At 49.3% G+C, this 18,403-nt stretch overlaps 5 protein-coding genes across 5 annotated transcripts; 4 read left to right on the forward strand and 1 right to left on the reverse strand.

Annotated features, from left to right (window-relative positions):
- Positions 1–1,661: 1,661 nt before the first annotated feature.
- Aud_007674 (cytochrome P450) lies at positions 1,662–3,280 on the forward strand (the record flags this gene model as incomplete). The annotated part of the gene is made up of 2 exons (XM_043292562.1): positions 1,662–1,862; positions 1,934–3,280. The coding sequence occupies 2 exons, from the start codon at positions 1,662–1,664 to the stop codon at positions 3,278–3,280; spliced, it is 1,548 nt and encodes a 515-aa protein (XP_043148497.1).
- Positions 3,281–10,671: 7,391 nt separating this feature from the next.
- Positions 10,672–11,897, forward strand: Aud_007675 (putative HLH DNA binding domain protein; the record flags this gene model as incomplete). Its single annotated transcript, XM_043292563.1, has 2 exons — positions 10,672–10,730; positions 10,796–11,897. The coding sequence occupies 2 exons, from the start codon at positions 10,672–10,674 to the stop codon at positions 11,895–11,897; spliced, it is 1,161 nt and encodes a 386-aa protein (XP_043148498.1).
- Positions 11,898–13,345: 1,448 nt separating this feature from the next.
- Positions 13,346–14,818, forward strand: Aud_007676 (ANP1/MMN9/VAN1 family protein; the record flags this gene model as incomplete). Its single annotated transcript, XM_043292564.1, has 5 exons — positions 13,346–13,518; positions 13,586–14,217; positions 14,275–14,322; positions 14,378–14,593; positions 14,652–14,818. The coding sequence occupies 5 exons, from the start codon at positions 13,346–13,348 to the stop codon at positions 14,816–14,818; spliced, it is 1,236 nt and encodes a 411-aa protein (XP_043148499.1).
- A 1,178-nt stretch (positions 14,819–15,996) lies between these two features.
- On the forward strand, positions 15,997–16,542 carry Aud_007677 (uncharacterized protein; the record flags this gene model as incomplete). The annotated part of the gene is made up of 4 exons (XM_043292565.1): positions 15,997–16,076; positions 16,153–16,208; positions 16,293–16,453; positions 16,513–16,542. 4 exons carry the CDS (start codon positions 15,997–15,999, stop codon positions 16,540–16,542), a joined length of 327 nt encoding a protein of 108 aa, XP_043148500.1.
- Positions 16,543–16,684: 142 nt separating this feature from the next.
- Aud_007678 (acyl--CoA ligase) lies at positions 16,685–18,392 on the reverse strand (the record flags this gene model as incomplete). Its single annotated transcript, XM_043292566.1, has 4 exons — positions 16,685–16,780; positions 16,843–17,714; positions 17,766–17,802; positions 17,859–18,392. 4 exons carry the CDS (start codon positions 18,390–18,392, stop codon positions 16,685–16,687), a joined length of 1,539 nt encoding a protein of 512 aa, XP_043148501.1.
- Positions 18,393–18,403: the final 11 nt, after the last annotated feature.

Below are 18,403 nucleotides of genomic sequence, written 5' to 3' on the forward strand. Positions count from 1 at the left end.
ACAGCAAGATGCTCGAGAAGAAGAGAAGAGTAATTGACTAAGCTAGCTAGGTATTCGTGGGGGAGGGAAAGGGAAATTTTAAAAGAAACCTGGAGCCAGACCGGCGGGGCGGAACAATGAGCGAGGGGCGATTTCGGCCACAAATCTTGACTCATACCACCGATAAGATAACCAACTGCCACTGCCGGTACACTAACCACAGTTTGGTGTCCTGATTGCTGAGGAAATCTTTTTACCGCTGCTTGTGGAGTCGTAACCTTTCAAGCTGTCGTTTACATGGACGTTCATTGGCCAATGTCTCCATCCTCTGATCTTTCTTCTAGGTAACCACCATGATATATATCCCATCACCGTTTCCACATCCATCTTTGCGGACACTCACCAACAGGACAGATGATGAAAATACGCGATGAGAATGGGTCAGACTGATTTGCCAAGGATTTTCTGGGCTATTCTGAAGATAAGGACAAGCCTTTGCTTGACCCCGCTAACCGGATTGCCAGCCACAGAAAGGGTGCCTTTCTCCTATGGCCAGTGGAATTGACGCGTAAAGGGGTACAAAGCATTATTAATTATCTGGTGTTTCATCAGCCGAAGCGATCCCCTTAACAAAAAGAGAATATACGTCGATCTGTGTGACACCAACTTGTTCAATCCTCGGACATGGAGGGGCTGGGCTATGACCAGCTCCGTGAAATTCCCTTGAGGGAATGAAGACAGCTTGATATCTTGCGCGTCATCACTGCTACAGGATGAATATCTCTGAATGCAGAGATGTACCTAGCAGGGTTGCCAGCCATGCTGGGAGGAAATTTGAAGGCGGCTATAGCGGGAATAGACGCGTTTTCGCCAAAAGGAAGGAGTAGCGCACAGTGTCGAAAGCAGTGTACAACTGGATGCCTTATGAGCCCACCATGAGATGTCCTATTCGCCACGGTACAAAATTGAACAAACCCATTCTGGAGTTGCGAGCATGTGCCTCAGCTTCTAGATTCGGTGGACGCAGAGCCTTCTATTCTGCCAGAGAGCCTTTGAGACAGTCCGATAGAAGCTTTATTTTTGCCTTGATCGGTCAAACGTAAGACTGGTTAACAAATCTATGCTCATACACTGTCTTCACATACTCAATAGAATGATGGACTCGCCAGGGCGGTATTCAATACTGCGCAGCGAGCAAGAGATAACATGACTTTCATATCTTGCTCAGCGGCAGCCTGAAGCCTGTACCTAGTCAGGGAGAAGACGAGAAACAATTCGAATAAGCTGCACCGTTTCTCGTCCAGCGAAATCTCTTGGATGAATAACTTCAGCATTACCGCAGAGGGTCTCGTCTAGAATCACGCGGTTCGGATGTGTGCTGAGCCGAATGAGAGTAGCCTAATTACTAAGGTGTAAGTCCAGCGTACCATACCCCCTTAGTTCATACTACGGTAGGTAGACATACTTATGGGTCTGTATATGTAGGTAACTATAAAATATAGCATGGAACATGTTATTCATTACCTAGTTCCTCATGCCTCCTTGTCCTTGGCCTTAAGGAATCCGTTCTATGAAATTGTCCTTCTTGTCCCTTTTCCTCCTATGCTTTCTCGCTTCTTTTCTTCGCTGTAACACTCTAATCCTCGGATTGACCCTCCCTGTGTGTCGTCCCTGTCCTCGAAATGGTGCCGATGCTATTGCTCACAGCCTACATGGCCGTTGCGATGCTGACGGTGATCTTGCTCAATGTTGTTTATCAACTATTCTTTCGGCTTTGGAATCGGACAGAACCGCCAATGGTCTTCCATTGGATCCCTTTCTTGGGCAGTACCATCAGCTACGGGATTGATCCCTACAAGTTCTTTTTTGCCTGCAGAGAAAAGGTGAGTTTCAAGGCTAGCGTTTGACATTCATCCCGGGGCGCATTGCTGAGTATAGCTCTCTTAACTGGTAGTATGGCGATATCTTTACTTTTATACTATTGGGCCAAAGAACCACCGTCTACCTCGGCGTTCAGGGAAACGAGTTTATCCTCAACGGCAAGCTCAAGGATGTCAATGCAGAAGAGGTCTATAGTCCCTTGACAACTCCAGTGTTCGGATCAGACGTAGTCTATGATTGTCCCAACTCCAAGCTGATGGAGCAGAAGAAGTTCATCAAGTACGGCTTGACTCAGTCGGCGTTAGAGTCTCATGTGCCACTTATTGAGAAGGAGGTTTTGGACTATCTGCGCAACTCGCCGAACTTTCAAGGCTCGTCCGGCCAGGTGGATATCTCTGCTGCAATGGCTGAGATTACCATTTTTACTGCTGCTCGAGCCCTCCAAGGCCAGGAGGTTCGTTCCAAACTCACAGCTGAGTTCGCTGACCTCTATCATGATCTGGACAAGGGTTTTACTCCCATCAATTTCATGCTACCTTGGGCCCCATTGCCGCATAACAAGAAGCGAGATGCTGCCCATGCGCGCATGAGGTCAATCTATGTTGACATTATCAATCAGCGTCGTCTTGACGGTGGAAAGGACTCTCAGAAGTCAGACATGATTTGGAACCTTATGAACAGCACATACAAAAATGGACAGCAGGTGCCTGATAAAGAAATTGCTCACATGATGATAACCCTGTTGATGGCTGGTCAGCATTCATCTTCGTCCATCGGCGCCTGGATTATGCTGCGACTGGCCTCACAACCAGAGGTCCTCGACGAGCTGTATCAGGAGCAGCTGGCCAATCTTGGCCCGATTGGGCCAGACGGCAGTCTTCCTCCGCTCCAGTACGAGGATCTTGACAAACTTCCCTTCCATCAACATGTTATTCGTGAAACCTTACGACTTCATTCCTCTATTCACTCGCTCATGCGCAAGGTGAAAAGCCCCTTGCCCGTTCCCGGAACTCCTTACTTGATTCCTCCCGGTCGCGTCCTCCTTGCTTCGCCTGGAGTGACAGCCCTCAGCGACGAATACTTTCCCAATGCCGGATGCTGGGATCCCCATCGCTGGGAGAACCAGGCTTCCAAGGAGCACGAGAACGATGAGGTTGTCGACTACGGTTACGGCGCCGTCTCCAAGGGCACGTCAAGCCCCTATCTTCCGTTTGGTGCTGGTCGACATCGCTGTATCGGAGAGAAATTCGCATATCTCAACATTGGCGTGATTCTGGCGACCGTTGTGCGCCATCTACGACTTTTCAACGTGGATGAAAAGAAGGGAGTGCCTGAAACCGACTATTCGTCACTCTTCTCAGGCCCCATGAAGCCAAGCATCATCGGTTGGGAGAAGCGTTCTAAAGACGTATCCAAGTGAGACAGTTGTGTTTCATCGAGGACATCAAAGGACACGGTGCGATCGGAATTGGCGTATTATGCCTTATTAAGCCTTCAAGGGCCTAATAGATGACTGCGGTTAAACCGTTATCCTGAACTTACCGGCTCCCTGTACTTGTCCTGCGCTCTATTAAGAGTACCTGTATTTATAGAACTAATTGAATGCTCCCCAGCGAGCCATTCCATGGAGTCCCATAACAATACACAGAACTGAAAGCAGGTACTTCTATGGAAATGCCATCAAGACTTAGCCTCGGCATGCCACACCGACGAGCGAGGAAGATACCCTCCGTGCTAGTCTTCAGGGGCACGGCCAGACTGGACGGACCTAGTTCATCCACCGTATGGCTGGCCATTCCGTGCCCCCTCCAACCCTTCTAAACCGTGGCAGCGATCTGGAACTCAGCGTTTTCAAACTGCGTAACCCAAGGCAAAAACGGAAGAAAAAGAACACCCACAGGTCTCTGTGTGAATGACGCAGAGAAGCTCGTGCGAAAAACCTGTTTGAGTCAGTCCTCAAAGTCAGCGATTGATCAGTCCACGAGTTGCTCGCTGCGGGGGTCATAAACGGGGATTAGGGGCACATTGCCGCGTCGAATCGTCCTCTTTGGCAGCAGGAACTCATGCTCGTCGACGTCTTTGACAAAACCTTGCGAACGAAGGATTTGCAGGCCGACACCCTAGAAACCAAGGAAGACCAAGACCGTGACGTTGAAGACCGAAGCTGAAGCGATAGGAATCCTGCTCCACGGTCGAGTAACAGCGTCATCTGTGGTAGAGGGCCAGTCAAGGTTGAGTACGCTTAATAGAGGTTTCCTGCTTGTGAGTATTCTAAATGACCACAGGTGTCAAATTTGGACGTCATAGTCCGATGCTGGCCTGTTCCAAATTCGAAGTCTATGAACACTCGCGAAGATGCCTCGAGCTCGACGTGTCCAAAAGCTGAATGGGATGAATAGTTTTTAGCACTAGCACGCAGCGACCAGCGTGCCTGCTGGGATCGCATATGCAGGTCATACGCGGACGGTGTCATAGTCACACGAGAGGTTCGATGTTCTTCTGTCTTGCAGTAGGTGTTTTAGACTCATGAAGCGGTGCCAGCATAACCATGTCGGGATCTAAAGGGGGTTTCTACACATCGCAATTGGTGCTTTCGCTCAGGGTTCGTTTGCCACTCGTTCGGCAGGGAGTTGCGGGTGCTTTGATACCTATAGATTTGTCCGGCCTAGACTGGAGTTTCGAGTTCTTAGGTAGCCGCCTCTTCTGAAGAGGCAAGAGGCCTCGAAGGTTCCATCTACTTACCATTCTCCGCTGAGACTCCAGATGCTGTTTGAGATAGTTACATCACGTAGATACGGAGCTCACCTCCTGATCCGTGCCTCGATGGATCGCCCTGACGATCTATTGTAGCCCTAGATACTCTAAATGGGTATGTTCGCCCCAGCGGAAGGACTGACCCGGCGTCCGAAGGGGTGATGATCATCAGCTCACCAATACGGCTGCTGAACCTTGACCACATCCATAGTTACCTATTCTCCCAAGCACACTACTTCCATAGTCCAATGCGCACATAGATGCATGATCCACAGTGCCAGAACAGCCCAAACCAGGACACTAGGATTATATCGGTGCAAAATCTGGAGATTGTTGCAAGATACAAAAATAGCTAACATAAGTCCTTCCTCGCGGAACATGAGCGATAAGACGCGGCAACACAATTTGGAATCAATATGTAAATTGTGGACTGCTTATTGCAGCTGAAAAGGAACTTACGATAGATATCAAGGTCCACGATACCTTGCATGAGGCGATTGCGAGTGATCAATACAATTAGCCACCTACCATGGACCCATGGACCTCCACCTTCCCGGTGGTAGGGCATGTCGGGCTTTGGACATGGGCATAGCTCAGATTAAGGGCCATAGTAAGGTTTCGTGTTCAGACTGCGACTGCACGGGCAGGAGAGGATCAATTGCATGTTTAGTGGAATCCGATCAAAGCTGCAGTATCGATGCAACTGATGCATTGACTCTTGATACAGGACACATTCAATATCTGCAATGTATTCGAATGGCGTCTGTCGTCAGGCCTAGACTTCAGATGGGAGTCAAGTGTCAAGGGTCCGAGTCTTGAGGTATTATGCACAAGACTGTATAGGATTGGTCGCGTAGAGGATGGAATATCTATTCATGCCTTGCTCGAGTGGCAATTGGCAATTTGTAACCAGCTGCTTTGGTACAGGTTGAATATTCCATAGTAGGCGAGAGGCATGACCGTCTCCTGCGCCATCCATTTTCGTCCCACTTAGCTCGAAGCGTCAAAAATAATATCCATGAAAAGGAAAAGGGCATTGCTTGAGTAGAGCAAGCGGTAACATAGCACGAGTTGATCTTACATCCAGGTTCCAGAACACTAAACATTGCTGATTACGGTCGTGCTCCCAGGAGAAGTCGATACATGAAGAGTCTTGCATTTCTCATGCAGGGGCATCCCTGTCTCCCCATACCATGACGGGAGACTCTGGGCACTGGCCTGAATATCTATTGGATCATTCTGGTGGGTGAGAAAAACGGGGAAGATGTCTGTGTCCGTTTTTACAGTTTTAGCCACAGCGCCAACGCCTTCCGGATTAACAGCGCCGAGAGAAGCGCAAACGGGTTTAGCTTCTGTCTGTCTCACTACCTCAAATGGGTTGTATTAGATTTGGGGCCTCAGGCAAATACCACTCTGATAATGCAGCATTTGTCGGAGCTCGCCTAGACCGAGTCGATAGGTAAACATGGACAGCGCCCTGATTCAGATCAGAGACTGTTGACTGTTGATTAAATGTTAACTAACATAACGATGGTTGGCTTTGAAACAAACCCCATTTGCTTTTTATGACCTGTCAAAGTTGGTTTCATTTGAGTTTCGATCAATTGCCTTTCTGGTAGTGCCTACCTTGGACGTTTAGGTTCTAACCTGATGTAGCTGGACAAGTATATAGTACAGCATAGTAGTGTACAGTGAGTCAGTGACGGATTGAGCATCTGAACTGGCCCGACTACGTCTTCATCAGATGGTAAATAGAAAGGTCCTTCGACAGCAATGGTCCTAGAGAACAAAAGCAAAATCGATAGGCCCATAACTAACGGGGGAAGTACTCCGTAGTATCGACTATTTGACTACAACCTTGGAAGGAGGAAGCTAATACCAGACCGAACGGATTAATGTTTGAATTAATGGAATTTGCGTGTGAACCCGTTGGTCTGGATGAGATCCGATAGACACTTAGACCTCGCGCGACAGCCCTTAGTCTCCTTCTAAAACTCTCTAAATACCACTAAAACTGCTACTACGTACAGAGCTGGTCAATCTGCGAATCCTCGCAAATCACAATACCTTTCTACTCTACGCCAAATTGTCAATAAGACCGAGGAAAGCTCACTACTCGCTGGTTCTTTTGAACTTGACGATCATTCTATCTGACAGGATATTCCAGTGAAGTATCTGAGTAGCGTGTCCGGAGGACTTCCATCAAACAGGGTCGAGTACTTCGTGCAAACTAGACCATCCGAACTCCACATACTCCGTATAGTGATCTACCATCTTCGTGAACAAGTGAGGCCCACCTCGATCAACTCCCAAGCCCAGCCGGACAATTTCAGCAGGGGTCCCTAGAGAACATCCGTGAGGTTATCAGCGGGGTTCCTAAATTTTGCAGGCATGGCCATAGTCCCATAAGCTTCAAAGAGACTCATGTAGGTACACGTCGAACTCTACGCACTGTACTTCTGAAATCAATCGAGTCGAGGTTCGTGAATGGTTCGTGCCGGACAATTGTTGCTCTGCATGCAATCTCAATCTGTTGAACTATCAATCAATCAATCAATCAATCATCCGAGCGAACGGAAATCGACCGTCACGAAAGATGTGTCTTGCGAGGATCCCTTGATTGTAGATTGGAGTTTGTTTTAAGGCCAAGATTATGCGAACAACTTAGCAGCTGATTCCTAATCAGTATCTAGTACTCTCGTGTTTAGCACACCTGAATCACCCACATCCCCATGGCAATCAATCCAAACAGGGGTTTGGTACTTATGTCAGAGTCTCCGTTAACTATTGCTCCCTGGGACTGCTGATGAAGCAGGCCCGAGTCAACTGGTTCCTCCCCAAGAGGTATGTAAATAGAAGCAGAGAGAAGCCATTCGAACTTCGAAGGCAGGGGATATGCACTGCATTTTTGCATAGCGCATAGTACCCGAAATCATCGCTGAGGGCGAGCGATGCCCCAGAATGGCAACTCCCCATCTTTTGACGAAACGTGACGAGGATCAATCAGAGGCTCAGAGCAAAGGAAAATCGATGATGAATCTTATTGTCAATCATAAGTCATTACGCATGGCGGATGGCTTCAGGATTCGCCTTCCATGGGGATTGAACGTGGGGCAGGCTAGCTGAAACTTCAGGGCTGCGAGCCTGCGAGCCTGCGAGTGAAGGAGAGGAAAAAAAGGAGAAAAAAAAAAAAAAAAAAGGTGAAAAGGCAGGAGGCGTCAGATCCGTTTGGTGTCTTCATAGATCCGGGACCATGAATATGACAGCTCTTATTTCCTTTTGCCAGGGACCCGCTTTTACTGGCTCGGCGCGCATGTTCAGTGGGAATTATGGATATGCTACACAGCACTTTACTGCTTACTGCACATACATGGATATTATAAGACAGGCTGATATACGGTACGGATGTATGTACATGCATAACTATCTTATGGAGACTGAGCATTATTGATATTTGCTTCCCGTCTTGTCGACTACTGAGTGTCCCTACTCAATACTAATTAACTTGCCCCGTTTGGCGTGTTTCCTTTTCCGTCTTTGCTATCTAGGAATTTGATGGCGAAAGCACATTTAGTGGCTGCCCCATTGCCTCAAGATTTGAAATTCCACCCATTATCAGTAGGCCTTCATTGATGTTCGTGGCATTGGAGTATAATCACAGGTTACAGAACTGGCTTTGAATCCGATAGACGCTGCAGTAGAAAATAAACATAGAAGCAATGCCTCGCGGTACTGCGCATTCTATTTCTATCGACTGTCGAGTCAGAGTGGCGTCCTCAGAATCAACGGTATGCGTGTCCGTTGGTGATGTCGTTAATAGAAACCAATTCCAAATCACTTTGGCCAACCTGACTGGGCAATTGTCTTACTTATTGACGTTTTGTGGTTTTAGCACGCTAGTCACCATTACCCCAAGGCGGAAGAAGCCCAGAACGTCGGAGCTATGAGTTCCTGGTCACTGGGTTCTCCCCGTGATCCAGGTAGACGGGCCTGCCTCGGGCTGGTGGCGATCATTGAGTGGTCCTCTCGAGGCTTCGAGGCTTTATCCCTTTAGGGATCTAGGGCTGGACGGGTGAGTTATTCATCCTCACCCGGTTGAGTAGGCAGACGTACTCTGTACAGAATTGAGAGTTTTATTGTGAATATGCTCGGTCCAGCCGACGCTGATTCTGTCGTGTTCATCAAGCTATAGTAGTTATACGCACGGATTGCCATGGACAATCACATCAATGATTGCTCGATTGCCTCGTCGCAAAGTGTCTCAGGTATTTTTGCTCAGCTGTCCCAGGCTCTTCTCTCTTCAGCAGCTCAGGTCCTTGCTTCGTGCTATTTGATTCTGGTCAGGAGTTGTGGAGCCTGAGGCAATGACGACCCGCAATGTGGAGGCTTTGCGTCTGCCTGTGCGTCGGATATTTATCTGTGCCATCACTATATTAGTCCAGTTGATCGCTTGTCTGTACCTTTGTCATTCTCGCAGTACCAGTGTATCACCACTTGCAGCAAGTAGACAGGGGGGACGCATCGGCAGCATCTCCAACCTCCAGATCGGGGTGAACGCAGATGGAGGCTGTTTCCGATTGCTTCTTCCGCCATGCAATGGTTCTAGGGCATCTGGAATTGGGAATCGTCCTCTCCACAGGGATCATATTCATTGAGCTGCGTCTCTTACCCCAGAAAGAGCAAAAGCAAAGCCGGATTGGCAGTTCCGTAACAGCCACAAAATCTTCAATGATCTCGCTCATCCACACATTACTGGAAACGTATTCTCTGTTCTCGCGCGCGTACGATTACACTCACACTATCTTCGGGGACTCAATGCTTTGCTTTGAGCAAAAGGAGCCCGGGGGGATAAGGCCATGGCCATTATTGGCCGGATCAAAGTATATTGAAGTATTGATGGCAACGATGCAAGGGGAATCGACGTCTTCTACCCGTGTAGATCGAAAATCCACAGCAGCGGTGACAAATCAAGGGTCTCCGATCCCTATCCAGCTCAAACAGCGTGGTTATTCGAGGAGCACGTTGATTCGTCGATCTGCTTTTCTCCTCATATGCCAGTTAGTGTGAGCCACATATGTTATGTGAGGTACTTGCGTATAGTGCCGTCTGTGCCCTTAGGTTTTGTGACAGAGATAATTCAAACGGGACCACTCTTCCCGAACACTATCTTGATACTAATTAGACAATTCCGTACCCCATAGATGGATTGCAGTAATTGATTAGTGGGTTTCGAGACTAAACTCTGCCGGAATGCGATTTTTACTTCCCCGCCATCATGGGATGAACCTGGAAAGATGCTGCGTGTGGTTTGGTGGGCCTCTGCACATCAGTACCTAGGGATTGACCAGGAAGTCATGTCAATGACCATTTTTATTTTTCCTGCCAGTAAGTAAGTCATCTTCTAGACCAGACCCATCTTCTATTGCCCACATGCTCTAGATACTGTAATTCCTAATTCCCTTCCCCATTTCCGAGTTGGGGTGGTCGCAGATCTTCCTAGCCGATAGTTGATACATCCTCAATTTGGATAGATACACTCACACTTTGGAGAAGATCCAGAGATTCGAGCTCCATTTTTGCTTGCAGCTCATCCACTGCACGTCTGAGCGCCACCCACTAAGCCGAACTCCTTCTCTTTCTCCTCTCATTCATCCCTCGTTCGCCATCCTGCATTCAGATATAAAACATGCAGCGGGTTCGCACCTTAACAAGCAGCTTTGACTTCTTCATCTCTTCACATTGCCTCGTGGAATCCCTCGCTTTGTCTCAAGCATCCCCCTTGAGCTATATCTCTCAATTCTTAAACCATTGTCTCACCTACTTGCATCAACCTTGTGTCAACAGTTCAACACGAGAACCATTGTTTATCTACGTTATCATCTCTTGCAGTTGTCTCTGAGACATACACACCAAGCAAGGCTACGTACATACCCGCCATACATACACATACAGGACACTGGTCCGGACGTCATCTATCACTGTGTCTACACGGTGAGACACGCAGACATAACCGTTCCGCTCTCAGCCACCTGCAAAGCACACAGCACAGACGGAACCATGATGTTTGACGACATGGCGTCGACTTGCGACGACATCTCTCAGCGCCGCGCTTTGCCGTAAGTGATCAACGTCTGTCATCATTTCAAAATGTTGTGCGACTGACGTACTTTTCCATCCGTAGCAGCATACGCTCCATCTCAAACAGCTCATCGGGGCCTGTAGATCTGGGCGATGACCGCAAATTACCTCCTCTTCCTCGAGCGGAGCCATTGCCTCGGGGACCCTTTAACCCTTTCACTTCCAACATTTTTGCTCCCAGCCCACCCAGCCCCCATGACACTTTCCCCGCCAAGTCGCCGTGGCCGGTTTCAGAGCACATTGTGACTCCTCCTTCGCCAGCCAACTCCGCCGACAGCTCCTGGCCCGACAGTTTGACGCCTCGCAAGGCCTTTGACTGGTCTCAGGAACTCTCTCCGGCCGACCTGCTGAGCTTGATTGCCCCGAAGAACATCAATCGGAAACCACCGCTGCAGCAATTGTGCGGAAGAAAGCGCAAGGGAAGCATGATCTCTGCCGATGTTGATGATCAGCGAGAGAAGCATCGCATTGCCGAGGGAAACCGACGCAAGAACCTCAGCCAATTGCACCGGGAGCTTGATAGCCGGATTCATGACTTCTTTCTTGAACGGGCAGGCTGGAACCCGGCCAAGAGCTTGCCGGAATCCAAGGAACACATCGTTCAGGGAGCCATCTTCCTCATCGACTTCATGCTGCTGATCATCGTGCACCTGATTCGCCAGGAGAATGAAATGCCTCGACAGCTGTCAGAGAAGCTGCAGCCCCAGATCCGCTGCATGCAGCTCCAGCAATTGGTGGCGAACCTGCAGCAGCAGCACCAGACAGCCCAGCAGCAGATCAAGGTTCTGAAGCAGGAGAATCAGCTGCTGGAAGAGCGAAACCAAGCACTTGAGTTTCAGCTCAAGTCGTATGAGCACATGTTCCGGTCGCCCAAGAGCGAGCAAACGAGCCCTCGTCCTCTGGCACAGGTCCCTGAAGCCAAGACTCACAATGTGCTTCCTGGCTTACGAGTGCTCTGTGATGGGATCACCGCCCCGAACGCCGCCCCCGAGCCCTTGCATCCAGGCTCCTCCCACGGGCAGTCCTTCGGACACACCTTTCTCTCTGCCACTCCTCCCATGACAGGGCCTTCATCACCTGTATTTCCTCATACAACTTATTCGGTTGCACAATCGCGGCGCGAATCTCTGATCCCATCACCGTGATGCAGAGAAATGCATATATTATGTGATGACTTCAAAGGTCGTCCTTCTGTCATGAGTTTCCCTAGGTCATAGAATGGTTGTCGCCCTGAACCGGCTTGCTTTCGATTGTCTATCGCGGTTGAGCGTTTGCATTGTATCAACATCAACTCTCTGAACAGTGATGCGCTTTTCATTCTGCAGTTTTCTACGTTCGATGTCGGTTATATCTCAGCTTATCTCGCGGATTATAGAATATTTATGGTGCATTTGTTGGCGAACATTGGAGAAAACGGGTGGTACACTTGAAAGGAAAAAGAAATGGCTATTCGATTCCTCTGTGTATTTCCTTTGTTTGGTTCTGTTTCCCAGCGGAAACTTGGTGTTTGGAATATATGTCGTTTCTGGGCTGGCCTGATGTTGGTTTCCTTCATGCTCCCATAGGCGAAATGTCAGGTGCTGGTTTCGGTTTCTTATCTCAGGATATAATAGGCTGTACACACCAGCAAATACATGATTCATGAATAAAAATTTCTATCATCTTCGATTGACTACGCTCCGAATTGCATGCAAATTTACAATGCTGAGGCATCTATACAGATCTCGGGATAGCAAATCTCTCCAGTTGGCGAATGGGATGCGCTTTGATGGCTCAACCAACTGCCAAGAACAACCCCTTTTCGCCGCGATGGTGGTTGTCGACAAAGATGGTCGAGAACACCACAATATTGACGAGATATTGGACAGGAGATCAATTCTAGAGCTTTCAAATTAATGCTACTTTAGAACCATTCTGCAGTGATGATAATATTAGTGATAAATTTCCGCGGTTGACTCGACCACCACCTATAGAAAGTGATAATCCAACGGTGGACTTATTCTGTGTTCTGGGCTCTGCCATCCCCGTGCCCAGATTGTACTCTACAGGCAAAACTCCCCATCCTTCTTCCACGGCTCGTTTTTCCTTCTCCCAAAACGGCCTGATTCTCTGGCAGCATCGTCACCCATCTTCGATTTCGCTGGACCTTTGGTTTTCTTCTTTTCCTTCGTCTTAGATATACATTTATTTCATAATTACATTTGGCTCCATCTACACTCGTTTGTTGTCTCCTCTCTTGCGGTGCCCTACTGGCAGCACCCTTCCCGCAAGACCACCTTTTTTCCATCTCCACCAAGCCATTCCTCCCTACTTCGCGATTTATCGCGTTATCGACTTCTTTCCTCTCGTTTTAGTGCCAGGCAGGCCGACTCGTTGAAAGTTGCTTCGAATTGTGTCGATTAAAGGTTGCTTGTGAACAGCTTCGAGGATTTACATCTACCGTGCGGTCGGCTGGTTATCTCCGTTCGACGTTGAGTGTCCACAACACACCTTCTTCCAGGAACCGTTGCCGTTTCCAGACCGTGCCGATTTTCCGAGTAATCGAACGGTATCTCGTCAGTCGCAGCGCATTCCCTGGTCACATATTGCAAAGATGCTTCTTCCTAAGGGTGGCGTAACGTGGAAGTCGGCCAAAGCTCGACTCCCTCCCTGGAGGGCCGTCGTTGTTCTGCTTACTCGGCCGCGATTCTTGATATCTTTAGCTCTCACAGGCATTTTGATCTTATTATGGCGTGGAATCAGCAAGTCAGCATCTGGAATGCAAAAGTGAGTATCCATTCGGTCGTCATGACAGAAGTGTGAAGTGGTTCTGACAAGGGGTTGGTGTGATCAGTTTCTACTGCTATGGCCCCCCCAAATCTCCAATGGAAATGACCATCAACGAGATGAACGCATGGATGGCGCATACTCAGACTCCCGTGATTTTTAACCACCATGAGCCCTATGTCGTAAACGACAGCAGTATTATCAATGTCGACCTCAACGGCATTAGTTCCACCCGTGCAGCTAAGGAAAACAAGGAGCGAGTGCTGATCCTCACTCCTCTGAGAGATGCCGCGCCTCATCTGGAAAAATACTTCGATCTCCTCTACAACATCACTTACCCCCATGAGCTCATTGATCTGGCGTTCCTTGTTGGCGACTCTCAGGATGACACGCTCGCTCTTCTTGCCAAGGAGCTGAACAGAATCCAAGAGCAAGTGGAAGACAAAATTGCTTTCCGCAGCGCGACAATCATCCAAAAGGAATTCGGAGCTGATACTGGCATGAATGTTGAGGATCGACACTCCTTTGCGGCTCAGGGCCCCCGGCGCAAGGCTATCGCCCGAGCTCGCAATTACCTACTCTACTCCGCTCTGAAGCCTGATCACTCCTGGGTCTACTGGAGGGACGTTGATATCGTTGACAGCCCTCCAACTATTCTGGAAGATTTTATGTCCCACAATAGGGACATTCTTGTTCCTAGTATGTCGCACTCTTCTATTCCAGTTACTTCAGCGCTAACGTATTATTCTGTTCCAGACATTTGGTTCCATCGTTACAAGGACGGTCGTGATATTGAGGGTCGCTGTATGTGCATGCCTGTTTCCATCTTCTGGTAGCAGCATTTGCTGACAATCGTTAGTTGACTACAATTCGTGGATCGAATCCGACAAAGGCCGCAGACTGAGACAGACTTTGGACCCGGACACTATTCTCGCTGAGGGATACAAGGAATATGATACTGGGCGGGAATACCTCGTTGGAATGGGTGACTGGAGGAAGAACAAGGACGAGGAGGTTGAGCTTGACGGCATCGGTGGTGTCAACATTCTGGTCAAGGCGGACGTTCACCGTTCAGGTTGGTGCATATTCTGTCATCACCACATACATTTGAGTTCTAACGGTCCACACTATAGGCATCAACTTCCCAGCCTATGCGTTCGAGAACCAGGCTGAAACGGAGGGGTTTGCCCGTATGGCCAAGCGGGCTGGATACGAGGTGTACGGCTTGCCGAATTACATTGTGTGGCACATCGACACCGAAGAGAAGCCCGGCAACCTCGGGGATCGCAAAGCGTACTAGAAATCACCGATATGAGTCAATGGCCCCATCCATGCATTCGGGTTTGCCGAAGTAGACCTGATAGACCACCTCTCCAATTTACGCTCAATACCCGTTTGTCCACAGATATCTGACGCAGTTGCCGTCAGGATGATTGCGTGGAGTTCTCAACCATATTCATCATTGCTGGTTACATTCCCAGCTATTCATTTCTATGCTCTTGTTTTCTTCAGTGACGTTTTGAAACGGATATCTAATGATATCAATAATCTTCAATCTTCTTCGTGTTGTGTTCTAGGGACTTTTTATGTGCTGTTTCCTTGGCGCTTCGGGGACGTTGTTCAGCGGTATTTGGAGGATTATAGAGTTGACTGGTCGACTGATTGGTTGACCTCATAGCTGCCTGAGTCTTGTCCTTGATCTTTCTGTCATCAGGCAGACGGACGTGACGACCCTGACGCTATCAATCTGTCATTGCTGTCTCTTGGGATCGCCATTCTCTCCGATCAGAGACTCGTTCCCAGTTGCCTTCCGAGTCGGGATCAGTCAGTGACGTCGTTCTCAAACTTGTCGTGTATTATGCAGAGGTTCATTGAATGAATGCCTGAGCATTTGGCAGAGAGACATAATTACTGGGCCAGGGGGCGTCCAAGGCGTTGATGTCAAATTGAGATGGACAGGGAGATGGATCAGGCATTGAGGTCACAACCATTCATGTACATACATATATATGTACCTACACAAAGTGAATTTCCGACAAGCATACCAAGTCTTCAACATCTGTTTAAGCCCATCTGCTGAGCCACAAGGGCTGCTGCTATCTCGCGACATTAGCGGATTCATCCGACCAATGAAGATTATGACGGAGACCATGTAGTTGCATACCGATTGGCAGTAAATCGCGTGGTGAAGAAGCAAGCATTGCTAACGTCCTCGTCTTCTCGCATCATGTTTGTTATCCGGTGCAGGTGTAGAACGTTTCCCCACATTGTGACACGGTCCCTCTGCCCCACGCCGAACCTACCCATCCCGGCTTTAATGCGAAGTAGAGTACCGAGGGGTACCTGAACAAAAACAGTAGATATTTAAGCCTCTTACCTTTCTCATCCACCTCATCAACACTCATGTTGCATCTAACCAGACTCACCTCCCCCGCTTTTCTCAACCGATCATTCGCCCGAGCATTCTCGACTACCATCATGGCTTCCACCAAGCATGAGTTCCTCTGCATCCTGCCCGATAAGCCGGATGCTCTGGCTAAGAGGCTGGAGGTGCGCGCGTAAGTCACTTTTTCCAGCGTCCTAGGTTCTTTGCTGCTAGAGTTTACGAGATATGGTACTGAGATGGGTTTGCAGCTCCCACCTGGAGGGCGTCAAGCCCCTGGTTGCGGATGGGGTGATCACGATGGGAGGTGAGTATCTTGCAAGCTTTTTTTTTTTCCTGCCATTTGGCCTCGATGTTCCTTGCAGAGGAGATGGCTGAGTGAGTTGAGCAGGGGCTATGCTGGAGTCTCATTCTACCGAGGGCACGCCCTCGTTCAAGGGGAGTGCGATGTTGCTGATGGCCGAGAGCGAGGAGCAGGCGAGGGAGCTCCTGAGCAAGGATATCTATGTTCGGAGTGGGGTGTGGGATATGGAAAAGGCGCAGATTATTCCGGTACGTGATTGGGTTTCTTTGACTGACTTGCTTGCTTGTTGGGGCTAATGGTGGTTCAGTTCAAATCTGCTGTTCGGACGGCACTGTGAGTACTAGAGTCAGGTGGGACACTATGGACAAGTAATGTATTTGTGTGAGATAATACATTGATGATAAGTCTCGTAATCTACCCAAGCGATGGTGCTGCTATCTATGTTCAGAAGTTTGTTCGTATATACAATATGCATGTGACTACAGCTTCGCCTTGGGCTGGAGCATCGCCTCCGCTACCTTGCGACGCTGGATCTTTCCCGTTGCTGTCTTTGGAATCTGCGTGACTATCCAGACCTGTTGCATGGCGTTAGTTCATTGCTCAGGAAGACACGTTGGCCACAAGAACATTTGCATACCTGCTTCGGGGTTTTGAATTTGGCCAGCTTCCCGGCCACCCATGCCTTGAGGTCCGCCTCGGTTGCAGCGCCGCCGCTCTTCAAGACGACCGCTGCTCCGATATCCTCGCCGTAGTGACCCTCGTCCGGGATAGCGAAACAGACTGCTTCCGCAACCTGGGGATGAGACAGCAGCGTGTTGTCAAGTTCGATAGGGCTAATCTTCTCTCCGCCCTTGTTGATGAGCTCCTTGATACGGCCGGTGATGATAACGTAGCCGTCGCGGTCCTTCTTTCCCTGGTCGCCCGTGCGGAAGAATCCGTCCTTGGTGAAGGACGACTTGTTGGCAGCCGGGTTGTTCAGGTATCCCTTGGTCACGTTGTCACCACGGACGCAAATCTCCCCCTCCCTGCCCTGAGGCACTTCCTGGCCAGCTTGATCGAGGATCTTGACCTCTACGCCTTGTCCGATGCCGACACTGCCGGGTTGGCGCTTTCGCGGTGGGAGAGGGTTACTCGTCATCTGGTGGGCAGCCTCTGTCATCGCGTACGCTTCCAGAACGGGGGCTTTGAAAGTTCTTTCCAGATCCTCAAAAGTCTTGGGAGAAAGGGGCGACGAGCATGAGCGGATGAAGCGGATCCTGGGAATGGGATTTGGCAGAGGGGTCTTTAGGAGAATCTGGTGGATCGTAGGCACAGCAGTGTACCAGTTCGCCTGGTGAGTTACGAAATCATGCCAGAAATCCGAGGCAGAGAACTTGAGCGGTACTATCACAGAGCCTCCTGAAAAGAGAGGGGCGAGGAAGCCGGCCAGCAGCCCATGAACGTGGAATAGAGGCATCACCAAGTACGTCCGATCCTCGGGGGTTAACTGATATGTCTCCCGAATATTCTCTGTGAGTGGTCAGTAAACTTTGACTATGCCATACTGTGTTGTCCACTTACTCATGGTGGCGGCAAGGTTCTTGTGTGTTAACGGGACCTGTTCCCATATTATGATCAGTATGATGGTCGCATTCAGGCGTTAAAGGGCCATACAGCTTTGGGTCTACCAGTTGTCCCACTGGTGTGCAAAACAAGGGCAATATCATCAGGCTGTGCTTCGAGGATACCAGTGCTGCCCTTTCCTGCCAGTTTGCCCAGTTCCTTGACGTCCAGTACAACTTCCTTCCCATCCCAGTAACACTCCGCGATGGCAGCGTTGTACTTTCTAGCAGCCTGTACAGCAGGACCGTTTTGCGCAAATGAGCCCCGTGGAATCAACACCAGGTTAGAGCTGAGGTCATCGATGTAGAACTCAAACTCCTCCTGCTTGTATGCCGGGTTGAGGGGAGCTGCGACAGCTCGCTGCCATGATGTAGCCAAGAAAGAGACTATAAATTCCAAGGAATTGATGAGAGCCAGTGATACTGCAGCTCCATGGCCAACCCCTAGTCTAGCAAGCTTGGCTTGAAAGTCGGCGATATGGGCATGAAGCTGCAGGTAGGAGACCGATAAGGCCGACGGCTTGTGAGGGACTATCACTGCAACGCTTGGACTGTCGGGCGAGAGGGACCGAGCTAGTGTGGCCATCGTGCTTATGG

The sequence above is a fragment of the Aspergillus udagawae genome (assembly GCF_001078395.1).
Source record: "Aspergillus udagawae IFM 46973 DNA, scaffold_5, whole genome shotgun sequence".
Classification (NCBI taxonomy): domain Eukaryota; kingdom Fungi; phylum Ascomycota; class Eurotiomycetes; order Eurotiales; family Aspergillaceae; genus Aspergillus; species Aspergillus udagawae.